The 21,833-nt window shown below is 40.9% G+C and overlaps 1 protein-coding gene across 1 annotated transcript in view; it reads right to left on the minus strand.

Moving 5' to 3' along the window:
- LOC132834023 (signal-induced proliferation-associated 1-like protein 2) overlaps positions 1 to 21,833 on the minus strand; it is a 427,470-nt gene that overhangs the window by 230,475 nt on the left and 175,162 nt on the right. Inside the window, exon 8 of the mRNA XM_060852741.1 lies at positions 2,506 to 2,780. Within this exon, the coding sequence (XP_060708724.1) occupies positions 2,506 to 2,780 (275 nt within the window). The remainder of the gene's footprint in view (positions 1 to 2,505; positions 2,781 to 21,833) is intronic.

Below are 21,833 nucleotides of genomic sequence, written 5' to 3' on the forward strand. Positions count from 1 at the left end.
AGTGGATTTGTTAGGCATGAGTGGTCATTCACATTCGGCTGTGTCCAATCCCATTCACACCAACTTTTCTGTTATTGTGTCTTTTATGATACACAGAATGCCAGAAAAAAACAAGCTTGATAATTTAGTAGAAGTAAGGAATTGAGAGAAAGAGTGATAATTTGTCATCAGCACACGTGTAAACTAATGCAGTGGCTTTGGATTATGTTACTTATCAATAGTATCCAGGGAGGGAAACTATTGTAATTGATTGTCTAACTACAATGAGATAGAAAAGAATTGTAGGTGCAAAATTTGGATTTATTTTAGACGGTCTGTCAGGACCAGAAGCTAGAATGCCAAACCATGCACAAATAATGGATCAAGATGGCCCAATTAAGAAACAGAAGAAACACAAAGAAATGAAGACACAATTAAGAAATGGGAAGACAACTGTCACATCATCTAAATGGTGCCAAATCACACCAATTTTATGCAGAATGCACACATTCTTTACCATCTCCAGGACCATACCAAGTCTCTGCATTGCAATTACTGTATAGGAACACAATTATCAGCCCATCAGAGGCCATTGTGCTGTGGCCTTTTGGCTACATAATACCACTGTGATGTAACGGATAATGAAAACAAGTGTATGTACTCATAAGAAACTTGATGGAGAAGCACTATGACTATCCAGTGTTGGCTTCCTGTTGGCATAATAAAGACACCACTTCACTATTGCAACTGAACACAGTGTTGAAGTTGTGCAACAGAGTATTTCTTCGACTTTTCAGAATAGAACCACATCAAAAGGAGTTCCAGCCAGGTGAACAATAGAAGGACAGTGGAGGATGACGGTGTCATCAACCATGTCAAACATTCCTGACAAATTGAGTAGAACGAGGAGGTCAAGTTATCTTCTCTCCACAAAGGATGCCATTTGTGAATTGTTTCATCCCTACACGGATTTTTTTTTCAAAATGTAATAATGAGCTTAATTCAGATAAATGCGAGGTGCTGCACTTTGGGAAAGCAAATCTTAGCAGGACTTATACACTTAATGGTAAGGTCCTAGGGAGTGTTGCTGAACAAAGAGACTTTGGAGTGCAAGTTCATAGCTCCTTGAAAGTGGAGTCGCAGGTAGTTAGGATAGTGAAGAAGGCGTTTGGTATGCTTTCTTTAATTGGTTAGAGTATTGAGTACAGGAGTTGGGAGGTCATGTTGCGGCTGTACAGGACATTGGTTAGGCCACTGTTGGAATATTGCATGCAATTCTGGCCTCCTTCCTGTCGGAAAGATGTTGTGAAACTTGAAAGGGTTCAGAAAAGATTTACAAGGATGTTGCCAGGGTTGGAGGATCTGAGCTATGGGGAGAGGCTGAACAGGTTGGGACTGTTTTCCCTGGATCGTCGGAAGCTGAGGGGTGATCTTATGGAGGTTTACAAAATTATGAGAGGCATAAATAGGATAAATAGGCAAAGTCTTTTACCTGGGGTCGGGGAGTCTAGAACTAGAGGGCATAGGTTTAGGGTGAGAGGGGAAAGATATAAAAGAGACCTAAGGGGCAACTTTTTCACGCAGAGGGTGGTACATGTATGGAATGAGCTGCCAGAGAATGTGGTAGAGGCTGGTACAATTGCAGCATTTAAGAGGCATTTGGATGGGTATATGAATAGGAAGGGTTTGGAGGGATATGGGCTGGGTGCTGGCAGGTGGGACTAGATTGGGTTGGGATATCTGGTCGGCATGGATGGGTTGGACCGAAGGGTCTGTTTCCATGCTGTACATCTCTATGACTCTATGACTATGAGTGTAAGACAAAAAAAAACTTTGACAAAATATGCTCTTTTTCAGCAGGAAACAGCTTTGTCACAGGGGTGTTATTGTCAAATCAAGTTTTTCTCAGGCTCAATCCCAACAACTGATGTTTTTGAAATAAAAATGATGCTAGTCACAGGTAATTTGCACTGTCACTGCAGAAATCTTAAAGCATTTCTCAGCTTTATTTGTCACTTTAAAAAAAGTTGAGTTATATTAAAACCAGAATAGAATTAAATGCTGACAGGTGGCAATTACATCACTGGACTTTGTTGTAGTTTATGGAGATTAGATTAGATTACTTACAGTGTGGAAACAGGCCCTTTGGTCCAACGACACTCTGAAGAGCAAACTACCCAGACCCATTCCCCTACAGCTACCATTACGGACAATTTAGCATGGCCAATTCACCTAACCTACACATTTTTGGATTGTGGGAGGAAACCGGAGCACCCAGAGGAAACCCACGCAGACACAGGGCAAATGTGCAAATTCCACACAGAGTTACCTGAGGCGGGAATTGAACACAGGTCTCTGGCGCTGTGAGGCAGCAGTGCTAATCACTGTGCCATCGTGCCGCCCACGAGTATGTTCAGGTTAAAGATTCTGTGAACACTTAGGTTCACATCCAAACTGTTTTGAAGCATCTATCGAAAGTCATATGAGTTATTGACCAACTTTTCTCAAAACGATAAAGTTACTTACCTTCTGGGTGATCCATCTTCATGAGGCTGAATAATCACCACTTTCACAGTCACCGAGGTTCGTAAAAGGTCGATCATCTGCTCATGGGTCAAGGTTGCCACCGCTACTTTGCAGATCTCAACAAGACGACTCCCTTGCCTCAGGCCAGCTTTCCAAGCATATCCAAATGGTTCAACATCTGCCACAATACCTTCAAAGTTAACATGGAATCCTAGCTGTCCAAGGCCGTTCCTTCTCAGAGTCATTTCTGCTGTTTCACAGCCTCTGGTCACTAACTGGATAAGAAGAATCACAGTGTTAATTGTCTCCTCTAAATATATTTAGACCTGAAAAGATGTAACTTAAGTCAATTTGTCCGACTTTATTTAGAATCTGGTGTTGACAATACACACTGTTCTCAGAAAGATACACAGTTCAGAACTTGAAATGGCCTGTAGTGTGACTGCCCTGAAACAGCCTGTATCTTGTAACTGTGTAGACAACAAAAAACGTTCAGCCAACTGTTCTTTGTCAAATTCACAATTACATTTGATTCACAATCATACACTTTACGATAATAAACCGATATCCCAACATCATCTTCAGAAGGAAAAAGCTTTTCTGGAGGTCCTCTCTTCGACCACTTACTTGGCATTTTTGGACATAAGCAAAACAGGATGGATTTTCAAAGTTTCTTACAATTACAGTGATTATTTCATCTGTTATGTCCAAATAATTAGTATTAGCACCTTTGATGGAATTGCAACATGGGCTATTTCATCCCGTGGTTTTCTAAATACAGTTACTCCAATCCCCATCATTTGTTGCCTGTTAAATCAGTCAACACCGATGTAAACAATAACTATAATCCAGAAACGTCTTTATCCACCACATTATTTGAGGAAAGCACTGTATTCTGGACATAGTACAGTCATGCTGTTTGTGGGAAAAGGGCGAGAAAGTTGGTCGTATAATTTCTCTTTATGATTGCTGCAGTATCTGGGGAACTATTCTTAAATCCAGGAAGATTCCAGAATAATTCAGGAGACATAGCAAGTCTGAACTTATCCTAACAAAACCCTGAATTACAACCCACAGAAAACAAATCACAACAAAGTTTAAGTGACAAGTGCACAACATTCATATTTAAACACTGAAAAGAAAGTTTAAATCAGCCAGAAAGTTTATTTTGGATTTTAGTTGTTTTTTTCCACAAACAGATGCACGGATTACTAAATGGATTTCTGAAATACCAAGTAGTTTCTCCTTAGCATTTGAAACTGACATCAAATCAATTAAATCATGGCTTCTTAGTTGCACAGAATGACAACATTATTTTTTTCCAGAACAGAAACGTTTGGTAATTCCTTCACCATTACTCCTGGAGGCAGTGGCATGGACTAATTTTGTATTTTTAATCTGTGTTATGCAATTATCCTCCACTCAGTCTTAATCTCCTTCCAGCCCATTGGTTGATACCATCAGATAAATAATCATGCTTTTCCATAGATATTCTATTTGAAATATTTCAAGATCGCATTGTAAGCACCTATTAGTAGATGATTTAAATTTTTTAAAAAATTGTTCTTTTTCTTAGGTAAACCAAAGAAAACAATGTTATCTTATCTATGAACTGCTTTTTATCACTGTTTTCACATCAGGAATATAAAATATCTCCAAAAAACTCTCAGCAGAGACTGAAAATAGAAATATCCCAAAAGGTTTGGTTGACAGACTACTGGGACACGAGGAAATAAATTATTAACTGTTGAAGAATATACTCAAAGGTTTACTTTTAAGCTGGTTATGATGTATATTGAATTGATTAAATTCGATTCCAAAAGGTTACAAGATTAGTGACAGACCAAAAGTAAATATTATTTTAAACAGCTTCATGGATACAATAGGAGAGAAAGGAGAAAATAAGAGCAAATAGATCAAAGAGGCAAGCATAAAATCTTCTGGACAAGCTGTTCACATCACATGCAAGGTGGAAGATTAGCAAAGGTCACAGAAATTGAGAACATAAATGCAAGTTGAAGGTTTCAATTTTAAAGATGCAATCGATATATAGCATACGTTTATTTCTAATGGTTATACAGCTGTACAAATATGTGAAACTGAATACTAAATTTAGCCACAAAATCAGCCTGAAATGTTACAAATGCCTTCAATGTGTTCCCTTACTATATATAGGCTTTCCTGGTAAAGGAGTTCATTTCTTTCCCCAGGTTCCTCAGGTAAAAAGCTCTGAACAAGTGTCAGACTTCTGAAAGCATTAATGTTAATGTGTATCTCTTTCATAGACAACTTCAAGGAGGCATTTAAAGGTCTCTCCTTATTACAATAGTTAAATATCAGTTGTAGCTTTGTCATAATTTTCTTTGATAAATGGAGCCATATACATGAGTGCCATTCCAGATTTTAATACCCTTCAAGTACATTGCCATTCTGTTGAAGAGCACTCTCTCAGCAATGTTAAAGAAGAGGAAATAGATCAAGTCTTTGAGTATACTCTTAAATGAATGTTATTTGATGAGTAAAGAAATTTGAGTGATGTCCTGGCCAATGCTCTACTCCTCATACCAGCTATTCAACAGAAGAACACAAGATATCTGATCTGAACAATAATTCTGCAAACTGGATGTGGCTGAAGCATTCACAGTAATCTTCAGCCAAAAGTGCCAAGTGGACGATTCATCTCGGCTTCCTCCAGTGCTCCCCAGCATTACAGATGCCAGTCTTCAGCCGATTAGATTCAATCCACGTGATATCAAGAAATAGTTGGAGACACTTGATACAAAAAAGGCGATGGGCCCTGACAATATTTCGACAATAGTACTGAAGACTTGTACTCCAGAACTTGCCATTCCCCTAGCCAAGATGTTCCAGTACAGCTACAACACTGGCATCTACCCGACAATGTAGATAATTGCCCAGGTATGTTTTGTACATAAAAAGCAGCACAAATCCAACTCAGCCAATTAATGCCCCATCAGTCTCCTCTTGATCACGGAGAGTCCAGAACTAGAGGGCATAGGTTTAGAGTGAGAGGAGAAAAGATAATAAAAGGGACCTAAGGGGCAACTTTTCACGCAGAGGATGGTGTGTGTGTGGAATGAGCTGCCAGAGGAAGTGGTACAACATTTAAAGGGCATCTAGTTGGGCTTATCAATAGGAATGGATTGGAGGGCTATGGGCCAGTTGCTGCCAAACGGGACTAGATTAGGTTGGGTTATCTGGTTGGCATGGACGAGTTAGACCGAAGGGTCTGTTTCCGTGCTGTATATCTCTGTGACTCTAAAGTGATAAGATGTCATCAACAATGCTATTAAGCAGCACCTGCTCAGTTACGCTCAGTTTGGGTTTTGCCAGGACCACGCAGCTTTGGCTCAAACATGGACAAAAGAGCTGAAATCCAGAGGTGAGGTGGGAGTGACATCAAGACTGCATTTGAACAAGTGTGGCATCAAGGAATCCGAGCAAAACTGGAATCAATGGGTATCAGGGGACAAACCCTCCACTAGTTGGAGTCATGCCTGGTACAAAGGTTGTTGGAGGTCAGTCATCTCAGCTCTAGGATATCTCTGTGGGGGTTTCTCAAGGTAGTGTCCAAGGCCCCACCATCTTCAGGTGCTTCATCAATGACCTTCCGCCCACCATCAATCAGAAGTGGGGATGTTCGCCAATGATTGCACCACGTTCAGCACCATTCATGACTCCTCAGTAACTGAAGTCCATGTTCAAATGCAACAAGATCTGGCCAATATCCAGGCTTGGACTGATAAGTGACAAGTAACATTCGTGACACACAAATGCCAGCTATGACCATCTCCAATAAAAGACAAACTAACCACCACCCCTTGACATTCAATGGTTTTATCATCACTGAATTCCCCATTATCAACATTCCTAGGGATTACCATTGACCAGAAATTCAACTAAACTCATCACATAAACAGAGTGGCTACAAAAATAGGTACAGGCTATGAATACTGTGGCAAATAACTCACTTCCTGTCTCCCCAAAGCCTCTTCATCACTTGCAAGGCACAAGTCAGGAGTGGATTGAATATGCCTGTGTGATTGAGTGCAGTTCTAACAGCTCTCAAGAAACTTGACACCATCCAGGACAAAATAGCATGCATGACTGGCACTACATCCACAAGTATTCACTTCTTCCACCACTGACAATGAATAGCAGCAGCTGTGTATTATCTACAAGATGCACTGCAGAATTTCAGTTAAGATCCTCAGACAGCACCTTCCAAACCCACAACCTTCTATCTAGAAGGACAAGGGCAGCAGATATATGGGAACACCATCACCTTCAAGTTCCCCTCTATGTCACTCACTATCCTGACGTGGAAATACATTACCATTTCTTGATTGTCGAAATCCTGGAATTCCCTCCCTAATGACTTTGTTGGTCAGCCCACAGCAGGTGGACTGCAGCAGTTCAAGAAGGCAGGTGACCAGATGGAGCAATAAATGCTGGCCAGCCAGTGACGCCCTCATCCCACAGATGAATAAAACACTTTTATGCCTGCAGAAATGCACAAAACTGGTAATCATGATTCTTGTTCAAATTCTCAGAAATGTTTACAAAACTTTGACAAAAGACACTACCTTCTGACCTATACTGTTTCACTTTCCAAGGAGGCTAACTTAAATCAATTTTTGGGAAAGCCATATCCCTTTTGAACATGGAGAAGATTCTCATATGAATCCTCCTGAATGACCTCCAAGAGGCCCAATGTGATTTCCATACATCCAGTGTAACCACAGACTTGATCTTTGTTGGTTAGTCGATCCAAGAAAATTGTCTGGTACAACAGAGACAGGCCTACATGACCATCATTTATTTGTCAAAGACCTTTGAACTGATCAAATACGAAGCCTTTTGGAAATTCCATCAGAAACTTGGATTATCTCGCAAAATTTGTTACTATCCTGTAACTGCTACATGACGGAATAATAGCAACCATTCTTTGAAATGGATTGAAAATTAAGCTTTTCATATCTGGACAGGGTCAAGCATGGCTGCATGGTAATACCAACTCCACACGATATCCAAAACAAAATCAGAAATTACTGGAAAACTCAGCAGGTCTGACAGTATCTGTGGAGAGAGATCAAAGTTAACGTTTCAGGCCCAGTGACCTTTCCTCAAAACTCATATTCACATGGTATCTAATTCATTCTGATCTTGGAACTCATTTATGACAAGGGATCATGATGGTGTTTCTACTTGACAGGAAATTTTCAACCTCAACAGGCTGATGGTTAAGACTAAGGTAACTGTCCAGCATAAACAGATCTTAACAATATAGCCAAGATTATGTTGCTGTTGCCTACAGAGCAAGCAATATTCACCCTTCACTGCATTGTATTTTGCTTGCTGCATTCAGACAACTCTCAATTTCTCCAATTCCACAGGGTTGGTGACTTACTCAACATCAGTAAGACCAAAGTCCTGCGCTAACCCTTCCTTGGGCAAGGGCCTAAACCTCCAATATTGTTATTAATCAGCAAACTTCATAAACCATTCTATATCTCAGCAGTAATCTTTCTCAAAAGTTCATAATTGAAGAAGAAATTCAGCACAAAACCACCTGTGCCCATATGGCCTTCCAAAATTAGATAACAGGATCTTTTGACACCAGAGATCTCCATAGAGGAAAAAAGGCTTTTGTCTGCAACATTGTTTCATCCTATGGAAGCATTATGAGAAAGTGAGGACTGCAGATGCTGGAAACCAGAGTAAAAAAATGTGAAGCTGGAAAAGCACAGCAGATCAGACAGCCTCAGAGGAGCATGAGAATCAACGTTTTGGGAGTAAGACCTTCATCAGCAATCTCTGAAAGGTTTATGCCTGAAACGTTGACTCTCCTACTCCTCGGATGCTGCCTGACCCGCTGTGCGTTTCCAGCGTCATACTTTTCGACCCTATAGACACATTGCTGGGCAGTGGAGGATATCCACACTAGATGTCTACACAGGATATTCAAAGTCATGTGGAAAAAGTAGTGAACAAATCCAGCCAAAGCCAGTTCCTTTGGCCATGATAATGCAAAACCAGCTCTGCTGGTCTGGACGCGTGCAGAAATAATTGACTTCTGCAGAAAATCCTCTTTTCATAGCGGAAGGATGGCATCTGCTTGAAAGGTAGATAGGACATATTAACAAAGGAGTAAATTGACATTGGTGCACATAAAGGTGCTAATTGTTCACAAACCCACTCATCCATCAAGCTGCAAAACAGTCAGAAATTGACTGGATAAACTCTCCTGCAAAAGAAGCAACAAAAACAGAAAGAGGGAGCAAAACTCTGATTTAAGAACACCTCCCGCTCAGAGTAACGCTTGTTTTCTCTGCCCAAAGATTGGATTTTCAGGATTGCCTTGTTAAGTCACTTGGAAAAAAAGCAAACCATGAAACCTGGCAGGATGCACTTGTCACAGAGGCAATGTAGATTATAACCAGACTAATCCCTGACATGGTGAGACTATTATGTGAGGAGAGATTAAGGAGAATAGGCCTACGTTTTCTATATTTAGAAGAATGAGAGATAGTCTCATTGAGGCAAAGAAAACTCTTACAGCCTTCAACAGGGTGAATACACAAAGCCACTGGCTGCCAATTCCAGGACCAGGAGACATAGGTCATTAGAGACTGAAATGTAAGGGAGTTTCTTCACTCAGAAGGTGATGAATCTTTGGAATTCTCTGCCCCAAAGCACTGCTGAGGATCATCTATGCAGTACTTTCACGACAGAGATTGATAGACTTCTAATTATTGAAGATATCAAGGAATATAGATATGCTGTGGGAAAATGGCACTGAAGCACACAATCAGCCATGATCAAGTTCAAGGGTCTGTATGGTCTACTCCTTCTCCATTTTCTTATGTCCTTATAATGGCTTCTTCCTCAACTCTCATAATTTAGAGGTTATTTGTTTCTCTCATTCAAAACATGGGACATGGAGAGTGACAGGGATTATCAGTTAAAGAGAGGTGAGGCGTGGTGTAGGGTGGTTTGGCCAAATGCTAGGATCGATTCAATTTTCAGTCGGAAAGGTGGTATATAGAATAAATACTTTTCATTTGCCCAATCAGAAAATGTAAAGGTGTCTTTAAATTTATGGAATTTCATAGGATCAGCATTCAGCACTACTCTTCCAAAAAACGGTAGCTCAGTAGTGAGCACTGCTGCCCCACTGCACTAGGGACCCAGGTTTGACTCCAACCTTGGGTGATTATGTGGAGCTTGTACATTCTCTCAGGGTCTGTGTAGGTTTCCCCCGGGTCCTCCGGTTTCCTCTCATAGTCCAAAGATGTATAGGTTAGGTGGATTAGCCATGCTAAATTGTCCATAGTGTCCACAGATGTGCAGGCTACAGGTATTAGCAATGTAAAATATAGGGTAGAGGAGTGGGTCTAGTTGGGATGCTCTTCGCAAGATTGGTGTGGACTTGATGTGCTGAATGGTCTGCTTCCACGCTGTTGGGATTCTATGATTCTAAGAGACATGCTGGATTCAAACGTTAACTTTATTTCTGTCTGCATAGTTTCTGCCAGACATTGAGTTTCTCCAGCATTTTCTGTTTTAATCTCCATGTTATGCTTGATTTACAGATGCTGTGCCTATACTCAGAGTACTGCAAACCAGATAAAAAGGAAACATGACAACAAAAGGACCGCTTCTCACCCTGAATGCCGGAATTCTGAAATAACTTCACAGAGGTCAGTATCCCATCACTAAGTCACCCTTCATTTAGTTGTGCACAGTATACTAGGAATGGCCAGCCCGCTCGGAGTCAGTCTCCAGAATTGCGGAGATCCTCATCTCCTGGTTAGAATAGCCAGCCAGGGCTTTCCTGATTGGGGTTATTAACCTGGGCCAATCAATCACCTCAGTCAACGAAGTCAACCTGGTTCAAATCACTTCAAATTCAACAACAGTTTAAAAGGTATCAGAACTATAGAAACTCGCTAATCCACAAAACAAAGGGACTTGCTACTGGTAACATCTACTGCAACAGCTACAATGGTCTGCTCTTCATTAACAACATGAAGAACATCACCTCTTATTTCTAATTTGTATGCTGGTTTATTATTTCTTTCTGTGTGTAGCAATTAATAAACCCACTCTTTCTTAATTCAAGAAAGCCTGGTTAAATTGGCTTCTTTTAAAACATGAGTTAATTTGGGCCTCGGAGAAAGGTATCGATAAGGTATCTACCTTTTTAAAGTAACCTTGATGTAACCAGTCAAGAGGGTCTGGTGAATAAAAAAATGGGACTAAATCATCCTTCCATATCTGTGCTTAATCAGTTCCTTTCTGGAACTGTAACAAATTGGGGAAACTCACATAGGGTCTGGTCATAACAAATTGGGACTGTGTGATTTCAACCCTCAAATGAAATGAAACAATTTGAGTGGGTAAATTGTCATTCTGAAACCAAAGAAAAACTTCAAAAGGCTTTCTTCAGTTCCTACTGCTAAAAGTACAGAAATATTTGCATGTGATATCAGTGTGCTCCTAGCAGAATTAGGGTTTTTTTTTGAGGATTTAAACGGTCTGCCACTCCAACATTTAAAAGACTTATCAAGGCGGTAGGGATTAGAGTTGTGCCTAAATGCTACCACCTAAAATTTTTTAAGAGGAGTGGCTGCCAGTTCACAGGTAGAAATGGAGGGTGATCAAATGGATGGAGTAGCAGCAGAGATTAAAATTACAGCAGTGCAACTTGGAATTTCAAGAAAAAGAGAAGGAATCAGATTTGGGAAAGAGAGGAAAGAACACGGACAGCAGAGAGTTTCAGGGAACATTGCAAATAAAGAAGTTTGAAACAAGATAACTCAAAATGATGGCAGGAATTCTATTGTTTCCCATGATTTGAAGGTGCCGGTGTTGGACTGGGGCGGACAAAGTTAAAAATCACAGAATACCAGATTATAGTCCAACAGGTTTTTGGAGGCACTATCTTTCAAAGCCATGAAGACAATACTGATTTGGACATGAAGGGAGAGGCAACTCAGTTTGTTCATTTAATCCCTAAATTAAGGACAAAGTTCAAAATCACACAACACCAGGTTATAGTCCAACAGCTTTATTTGAAAGTACAAGCTTTCAGAGTGCTGCTCCTTCATTATGTAGCCAGTGGGACAGGATCATGGGACACAGAATTTATAAGTAAAAGATCTAAGCGTCATTCAATTGATGCGATGTATTAGACAAACCTAGATAGCTGTTAAGTCTTTAATCACTTAGGATGGGGATGCAGGTTGTGATTGATTACTATGTAAGCCTGACTTTGGAAATAAAACCAGTCTGACTTCAGGGTGGGATACAGACAAACTCTAACCTCACATCTTTAATGCATTGTTTGAGCTGAGACGTCACATTCTGAAATATACTGATAAAATCTTAAGTGACCTGAAAAAAATCTGGGATTTACATATTAATCAATCGAAACCTGCATCCCCATTCTAAGTGATTAAAGACTTAACAGTCATCTAGGTTTGTCTAATACATCACGTCAGTTGTATGGCACTTATATTTTACTTATAAATTCCAGGAAGTATAGGATGGCTATAAACAGTGGCAACAAGCAACTAATAAGCAGGATAACATTCAGACTTGGGCTCATAATTGACAAATAACATTCATATTATTTGTGCCAGGCAATGGCCATCTCCAAAGAGAATCCAATCATCCCTCCTTGACATTCCGTAGCATTACGACGCTTATGGAATCCCCACAATTGACATCTTGGGTGGCAGGAGATACTACTGACCAGGTACTGAACTGGACCTTATACATAAATACTGCGTTTGTAAGAGCAGGTCAGGAGCAAGGAATTTTGTCACAAGTTACAACCCTGGCAATGTAGAAAATTACCCACATAGGCAAGGACTGATTCGGGATAATCAACATGGCTTTGTGCGTGGGAAATCATGTCTCACAAACTTGATTGAGTTTTTTGAAGAAGTAACAAAGAAGATTGATGAGGGCAGAGCAGTAGGTGTGATCGATATGGACTTCAGTAAGGCGTTCGACAAGGTTCCCCATGGGAGACTGATTAGCAAGGTTAGATCTCATGGAATACAGGGAGAACTAACTATTTGGATACAGAACTGGTTCAAAGGTAGAAGACAGAGGGTGGTGGTGGAGGGTTGTTTTTCAGACAGGAGGCCTGTGACCAGTGGAGTGTCACAAGGACTGGTGCTGGGTCCTCTACTTTTTGTCATTTACATAAATGATTTGGATGCGAGCATAAGAGGTACAGTTAGTAAATTTTCAGATGACACCAAAATTGGAGGCGTAGTGGACAGCGAAGACGGTTACCTCAGATTACAACAGGATCTGGACCAGATGGGTCAATGGGCTGAGAAGTGGCAGATGGAGTTTAATTCAAATAAATGTGAGGTGATGCATTTTGGGAAAGCAAATCTTAGCAGGACTTATACACTTAATGGTAAGGTCCTAGGGAGTGTTGCTGAAAAAAAGAGACCTTGGAGTGCAGGGTCATAGCTCCTTGAAAGTGGAGTCACAGGTAGATAGGATAGTGAAGAATGCGTTTGGTATGCTTTCCTTTATCGGTCAGAGTATTGAGTACAGGAGTTGGGAGGTCATGTTGCGGTTGTACAGGACATTGGTTAGACCACTGTGGGAATATTGTGTGCAATTTTGGTCTGCTTCCTATCGGAAAGTTGTGAAACTTGAAAGGGTTCAGAGAAGATTCACAAGGATGTTGCCAGGGTTGGAGAATCTGAGCTACAGGGAGAGGCTGAACAGGCTGGGGCTGTTTTCCCTGGAGCGTCGGCGGGTGAGGGGTGACCTTATAGAGGTTTACAAAATTATGAGGGGCATGGATAGGATAAATAGACAAAGTCTTTTCCCTACGGTGGGGGGAGTCCAGAACTAGATGGCATAGGTTTAGGGTGAGAGGGGGAACATATAAAAGAGACCTAAGGGGCAACTTTTTCACGCAGAGGGTGGTGAGTTTATGGAATGAGCTGCCAGAGGATGTGGTAGAGGCTGGTATAATTGCAACATCTAAGAGGCATTTGGATGTGTATATGAATAGGGAGGATTTGAAGGGATATGGGTTGGGTGCTGGCAGGTGGGACTAGATTGGGTTGGGATATCTGGTCGGCATGGACAGGTTGGACCGAAGGGTCTGTTTCTATGCTGTACATCTCTGTGACTCTAAGTAACATTTGTGCCACACAAGTATCAGACAATGACAATCTTCAACAAGATAGAATCTAACTATCAATGGATCCCAAACTATCAGTATCACGTTAGTAGCCATTGACCAGAACTTGTATTGAACAAGCTGAATAAATATTATGGCCACTAGAGCAGGTCAGAGGTTAAGAATCCTGCTGTGGTCAAAATCCTGGGACTCCTTGCTAATAGCATTGTGGATGCACTTACACCAAATAGACTCCAGCCAGTCAGGAAAGCAGCTCACCGCCATGTTCTCAAGGGCTAGCAGGAATGGTCCATAAATGCTGGGCCAGCCAGAAAGCCCAACTCGGAATGAATTTTAAAATATAAAAGAGTAATTCATATCCTAATTCCTCAAATGTCTGCCCACCGCCTCCAAGACACAAGTAAGGAGTGTGACACAAAACTCTCTATTTGCCTGGACAAGTGTCGTTCCAACAACACTCAAGAAGCTTGACATCAATATGGTCAAAACAGCCAGTTTGGCGGACACCCCATCATCACCCTCAATATTCACTCTCTTTAATGGCAGCAGTATGTACCATTTATAATACGTACTCAAACATTTCATCAGAGCTCCTTCGACAGCACCAAACCTGCAGTCTCTACCACCTCGAACAACAATGACATCAGATGCCTGAGAGCACCCACAGAACAGGGAGCATCCACATTTGGAACTATATCACTGCTCCTTCACTGTTGCTCAGTCAACCATCTGGACCTCTATTCCAAACAGCACTATGAGTGCACCTACCCCTACAGACTGCAGCAGTTCAAGGGAGCAGTTCACCACCACAAGACAGTAATTAAGGATGGGCAATTATTAGGGGACTAGTCTAATCCAACAAATGCACACATTCTGTGAATGAATAAATTAAAAACATGATTGAGATGGAAAGTCAAAGCCATGATCACGGCCACATAAAGGTCAGACTAGGTCAATATTATGGTAGTCACACAAAAGGATGTTTTTCAATTAGGTCAGGTCACAACTCTCCAAGGGAGGGATCAAGTTAGAGACAATGAATTCATTATATTTGCCTTTAATATTCACAAGCCAGGGAACAGAAATATACAGCTTGGTTTGGCATTTGGCAAGCACAAGGTTAAGAAGTGTGCAAAGATATCAGCAATCACTGATCATGAATTCCTATCACCAATTAAGTATTTAAATATAATCTTTTCTTATTCATTCATGGTGTTGCTAGCTGAACCAGAATTTATTGCCCATCCCTAGTTGCCCTTGATAAGACATGGTCAGCTGCCTTCGTGAACCACTGCAGTCCATGTGTCATAGGTAGACCCACAATGCCATTATGGACGGAGACCCAGCAACATTGAAGGAAGAGTGACATACTTCCAAGTCAATATGGTGTGTGGCTTGAAAGGGAACATGTAAGTCGTGGTTAATTGAGCAGAGTACAGAGGTTTTATTTGTCACTTTGACCATTTCAACATTCTGAGCTGACTTCCCACCTTGCATCTTGAATAAACCTAAACTCATTCAGAACTATGAAACCTGTATCCTATTCACTCATCACCGATGGTTGGTGATGCTTGTTGGCTTCCAGCTTGGCAACAGCTTGATTTCAAGATAGTCTGATTTTCAAAATCTTCTATGACTTCACTCGTCCCTATCTCAACAACTTCCTCCAGCCCTATAAACGTATATCATTTCTGTGTTCCTCCAAGTCTGGCCTCTTGGGTATCCCTGAATGACAATGATAAATTTAAGTTGTTCAAGCATAAAGCTGCGGAACTCCTTCTCTAAACCTCTCTACTTCCTTTAAGTTGATCCTAAAAAAACCTGTCTTTTCAACAAAGCTTTTTTCTCATTATTGCCCTCTGACCCTCAGTGTCAAATTATGTTTTGAAACATTCCTGAGAAGCACTTTAAGGATGTTTTACTATGTTATAGAGTCAGAGAGGTGTACAGCGCGGAAACAGACCCTTTGGTCCAACTTATCCATGCCAACCAGATGTCCCAACCCAATCTCGTCCCACACACCAGCGCTTGGCCCATATACCTCCAAACCCTTCCTATTCATATACCCATCCAGATGCCTTTTAAACATTGTAATTGTACCAGCATCCACCACTTCCTCTGGCAACTCATTCCATACACACACCATCCTCTGTGTGAAAAAGTTGCCCCTTTGGTCCCTTTTAAAACTTTCTCCCCTCACTCTAAACCTATGCCCTCTAGTTCTGGACTGCCCCACCCCAGGGAAAGAAACCTTGCCTATTTACTCTATCCATGCCCCTCATGATTTTATAAACCTCTATAAGGTCATGCCTCAATCTTCGACACCCCATCCTATTAAGACTCTCTCTATAGCTCAAACCATCCAAATCTGGAAACATCCTTGCAAATATTTTCTGAACTCTTTCAAGTTTCACAACACATTTCTGATAGGAAGGAGACCAGAACTGCGCACAATATTCCAGAAGTGGCCTAACCAATGTCCTGCACAACCACAACATGACCTTCCAACTCCTATACTCAATGCTCTGACCAATAAAAGAAAGCATACCAAACACCGCCTTCACTATCCTATCTACCTTCGACTCCACTTTCAAGGAACTATGAACCCGCACTCCAAGGTCTCTTTGTTCAGCAACACTCCCTAGGAGCTTACCATTAAGTGTATAAGTCCTGTTCTGAGTTACCTTTCCAAAATGGTCGCACCTCATATTTATCTAAATTAAACTCCATCTGCCACAGGGTCACCAATGACAGTGGTGCTGTGTTCAAAACAGAGGCTTGACAGTGGAGAGATGTCATTGGACTGGAAAAAAATATAGTAAAATCTTTCTGGAGATATTTGTATATAAGATAATTAGAAGTATCATCATTTAAAAAATCCAAAAATGTGCAGGTTAGGTGAATTGGCCATGCTAAATTGCCCGTAGTGTTAGGTAAAGGGGAAAATGTAAGGTAATAAGTCTGGGTGGGTTGCTCTTCGGAGGGTCAGTGTGGACTTGTTGGGCGAAGGGTCTGTTTCCACACTAAGTAATCTAATCTATGACATGAAAACGGAATGCAAACTGGATGAATGTTGGAAGTGAACAAAGATCAATGCTGGAATTGCTGTTGCACACTATTTACAGAACAATTTGACTCGGAAACAAAAACAATGTATGAATTTGCAGATTATACTAAATTGTGGGAGATTTTCAGTACGGAGGAAAACTGCAATAAATTAAAGGAGTATATAAATAAACTTGCAGAATGGGCAGATGAAGTTCAAGACAGATAATGAAGTAGTACATTTTGGTGGGGAAGAATATGGAGGTCACTTATAACTTGAAAGTTGCAAATGTAGGTGAAATCAAGGAACAACAAGATCTCTTGGATTAACCAATGAAAACTGCATCACAGGCTAGCAAGGCTATTAAAAACAAATATCAAGCACTAACTTCTTTTGCAAAAGGGGTGGAATTAACAAAAAGGAAGTTATCCTAAACTTGTATCAAATGTTGCTGAGAGCAAACCTAATGCCTTGTGTGCAGTTTTGGTCAGTTTTGTATAGAAAAGATATGGAGACAGAAGGTTCAAAAAAGATTTTCAAGAATGATACAGGAATATGCAAGTATACGTGGGACGAAAGGATTTACCGGCTAAATCACTTTTCTGTTCAACAAAACATGGTGAGGTCATAACAGAGGTCTATGAAAGGTTTTGATTGGGTGGATGCAGAGAGAATGTTTCCTCTTGGGATGAAGAGCATAACTAGATATCATCAATATAAGACGGTCATCGAGAAATCCAACAGAAGAATCTCCTTTATCTAAAGGTGTGGTGTGCATATGGAATTCCCTACCACAGGAAGTGGAAAAAGAGAATAGATACATTTAAGGGGACAACAGGGGACATAGGAATACAGATTGCAATAATAGACTGAGATGAGTAAATGTGGGAGAACACAAGTGAAGAATAAACAGCTACGTGGTTAGATCAAATGGCCTATTTCTTGTGCTGTACACACTGTCGAATCCTAAGTAAACAAGAGAAATGGTTTATAAAGGTGAAATTCATGTCCTCCACAAGAGTTATAGAGTCAGATTCATAGAGATGTACAGCATGGAAATAGACCCTTTGGTCTGTCCAAAGGACCTGTCCATTCCGACCAGATATCCCAACCCAATCTAATCCCACCTGCCAGCACCTGGCCCATATCCCTCCAAACCCTTCCTATTCATATACACATCCAAATGCCTCTTAAATGTTGCAATTGTACCTGCCTCCAACACATCCTCTGGCAGCTCATTCCATACACTTATCACCCTCTGCGTGAAAAAGTTGCCCTTAGGTCTCTTTTATATCTTTCCCCTCTCACCCTAAACCTGTGTCCTCTACTTCTGGACTCCCCCAACCCAGGTAAAAGACTGTGTCTATTTATCCTATCCATACCCCTCATGATTTTACAAACGTCTATAAGGTCACCCCTCCCCTCCGGCACTCCAGGGAAAATAGCCCCAGCCTGTTCAGCATCTCCCTGTAGCTCAAATCCTCCAACCCTGGCAACATCCTTGGAAATCTTTTCTGAACCCTTTCAAGTTTCACAACATCTTTCTGATAGAAAGGAGACCAGAATTGCATACAATATTCCAACAGTGGCCTAACCAATGTCCTGTACAGCTGCAACATGACCTTCCAACTCCTGTACTCAATACTCTGACCAATAAAGGAAAGCATACCAACCGCCTTCTTCACTGTCCTATCTAACTACGACTCCACTTTCAAGGAACTATGAACCTGCACTCCAAAGTCTCTTTGTTCAGCAACACTCTCTCGCACCTTAAATCATGAATGAGGGAATATGCTAGCAAAGCTGGCACCCCGAGTCGATCACCTGATTTACCCCCTTACAATGGCACTGATGCTGTGTGCGGACACAGAACATCTATCAATGGCTAGGTCCCCTGGACATCTCTCTCGTCTAGAAATTGATATCTTATCTTTTGTCTCTTGAAACATGCCACCACCATGATAACAAAGGTGATGATGGTGGGACAGCCATGGACCCAACCATTGAGCCAGGTGGCAGCCCTACTATGCAACTGACTACTAGTAGAGTGACAAAAGGCAATGATCAGCTGATCAAATGACAAGACGAGAATCTTGGATGCAACGTCGCGGAAGGATGCTACTTTTGGATTTTAATTTGGACTCTTGAACTCTGGTTTGGATTCATGGACTTTTATTTGGATTTTTTATTGGTAATTGCCTTGTGACCATAATTTGGCCTATGGTCAAAGGGATGATCGTTGTGGGTGACCAGTACCTGCATTTACCAAAAACGTCCACATCTGCTTTTACAAAATGGCCAAGTAGAATTAAACAGTTTGCTTACACGAAATGGCCAATAAACAATACACAGCTTATTCTAACCTTTCAGTAGAACAACTGGTACCTTTGAACAGAACTACTCCAAGGCCTTGAGCAGCAACTGTCCCAGACAGTTTTGATAAGAGCATGCCTATGAAACAGCCAAACGATATTTCCAGTTTCATTAACGGAAGAATAATTGTCCCAGTGAATGAATGAACACACCAGGTGCAAGATACAGCTTATTAACTCCCTAAATAGTTACCAGAATAACAGATAAAGTTATTTTGTAGTAAATAGTTGTTTCTTTGAAATTAATTACTCTGGAGAATTTGTAACTAGAACCTATTGCATAATATTTCAGAGAACTTTCAGGATAGCTTTTAACATTTAAAAAAACGCACATAACAAAAGCCTATATGTGTTAGTTAATTAGTTTTAGGAAATACCCTCTCGATGCCCTGAACAGAATGGACTATTCACAGTCCATTAATCACAAAGTACTAAGAGTAGAAACAGCTGTACCGAACCTTACACTTTATAACCAACTTCCGAACAAACATCAATATTACAAATCTTATAGCAACTAGTTAAATTAACTGTCTTTTGTATTTTTGCATACATAATTAGGATGGTGAGAAATGTAGGAGGAGTAATTGAATGGAATGCAGTGAATAATAAAATTCTAACTGTCCTTCGACATAAGCCAGCCTGAGACAAGTCTGAGGGAGTGTGGCCATTAACTTTAGTATGCAAATGAATACAATGCATAGGTCATGGGAACCTGGGTATGCCCATCATTGATTAGGTGTTCTACAGGATTGAATGTATGGATTAGGAGGGAAGGGCTATAATCATGTTGTATGAGGTCATTGTAGCACAGAATTATATACAATACTGCTTCTTTTTACTGTACAAGTTAGTCTGTGTCATTGATCTTTCTCTGATCTGAGCCAAAGATTAAGCAAGCTGAAAATGTGTTGCTGGTTAAAGCACAGCAGGTTAGGCAGCATCCAAGGAACAGGAAATTCGACGTTTCGGGCCAGAGCCATTCCTGATGAAGGGCTCTGGCCCGAAACGTCGAATTTCCTGTTCCTTGGATGCTGCCTAACCTGCTGCGCTTTAACCAGCAACACATTTTCAGCTCTGATCTCCAGCATCTGCAGACCTCACTTTTTACTGAAAGATTAAGCAAACAAATCATGTTTGTACGTCAAGGCCAGATAGGAGGTGGATCCTTTGGCCCTCTCCCTGCATTAAGGGGTTTCTGCTTGAATAATCTTCTACTTGCCAGAATTCTGCCTGCCTCCTGGATTTTCATACCAGGTCAGGATTACGCTCCTACAGCTGCCTAAGGAAGAAGTGGCATTGTTGTGCCTTCTTGACCATTGCATCTACACGAGATGTGAAGGGCAGATTGTTGGTTATCATCACTCCTAGGAACTTGACGCTCTCAACCCTCTCCACATCAGATCTGCATTTCCTCCTTTCTTCCTAAGGCAATGATCATTTCTTTTGTTTTGCCGATATAGAGAGAGATTGTTCTCATTGCACCATGATACTAAGCATTCTATCTCCTTTCTGTATTCTGACTCATGATTGATTGATATTTGGCCTACCACGGTGGTGTCATCAGCAAACTTGCAGATGGCATTCATAAGGAATTTGGCAACAAAGTTGTGGGCTGATAGGGAGTGCAATAGGAGGTTGAAGACATGTCCTTGTGGGGTGGCAGTGTTGAGGAATATTGTGGAGGAGGTGCTGTTGTCTACCTTAATTGACTGTGGTTGTGGATCAGGAAGCTGAGGATCTAGTCGCAGGGGGCAGAACTGAGATCTAGGTCTCAGACCTTTGAAATTAGGGATTATGGTGTTGCAGATGGAGCTGTAGTCGATGAGTAGGAGCTTGACATAGGTGGCCTTGTTATCCAGATAATGCAGGGATAATGTAGGATTAGGGAAATGGCATCTGCTACGAGCGCATGGAAAGGGAAATGGCATTCGCTGTGATCCTGTTTTGTCAGTAGGCAAATTGCATGGGATCGAGGCAGGCTGGGAGCTAGGAGTTGACATGGGCCAGGACCAACCTCTCAAAGCACTTCATGATTATAGAGGTCAGAGCCACTGGGCAGCAGTCATTGAGGTACATTGCATGTGTTTACTATCAATGCTTAGAGGATTTTTAGTTGTATTTTCTGTAAATTAAACTTCCAAGAAAATCAGTGCAAAACTTCTTGGGGATAAATGAAAAATTTCTGTGCTTTAAAATTAACAAAATAAATTTTGCTACAGTTACATTATGGGTATTCTGTAATGATATGGGGTTTGTGATAATGGTAGCTTCCCTACTTCTAAGCCAGGAGGTCCAGGTTTAAATCCTAACTGCTCTAGAGGAGTGCAATAATACCTCTGAACAGGTTGACTAGTACATGCTGATTCTGTAATAATAACCTTGTATATTTTTGTTGTAATTTGAATGAGCTTATGAAAAACCATTATAAACCCAGATATTTTCATGCCCTCTTACTTGTCTTACTCCATTATGCACTGAGTCAGTTTGTCTATGTTCACTGTATGTATGTAATTATCATTATAGTGCTTATGATTTACTGCAGTGAACAAATTTCATATTTCAACAAAACTTTCAATTTAAAATCAGTGACAAGATTCAAGTAGGCAAAAGCACACCGCAAGGGTGAAATGAAACTGGCATGCTTGCAGCTTTCACACTGTTGCCTGCAGAAAACTCAGTGGTAGTTCAAGGCAGTATTACATAA

This window comes from Hemiscyllium ocellatum, chromosome 3 (genome assembly GCF_020745735.1).
Source record: "Hemiscyllium ocellatum isolate sHemOce1 chromosome 3, sHemOce1.pat.X.cur, whole genome shotgun sequence".
In the NCBI taxonomy this organism is placed as follows: domain Eukaryota; kingdom Metazoa; phylum Chordata; class Chondrichthyes; order Orectolobiformes; family Hemiscylliidae; genus Hemiscyllium; species Hemiscyllium ocellatum.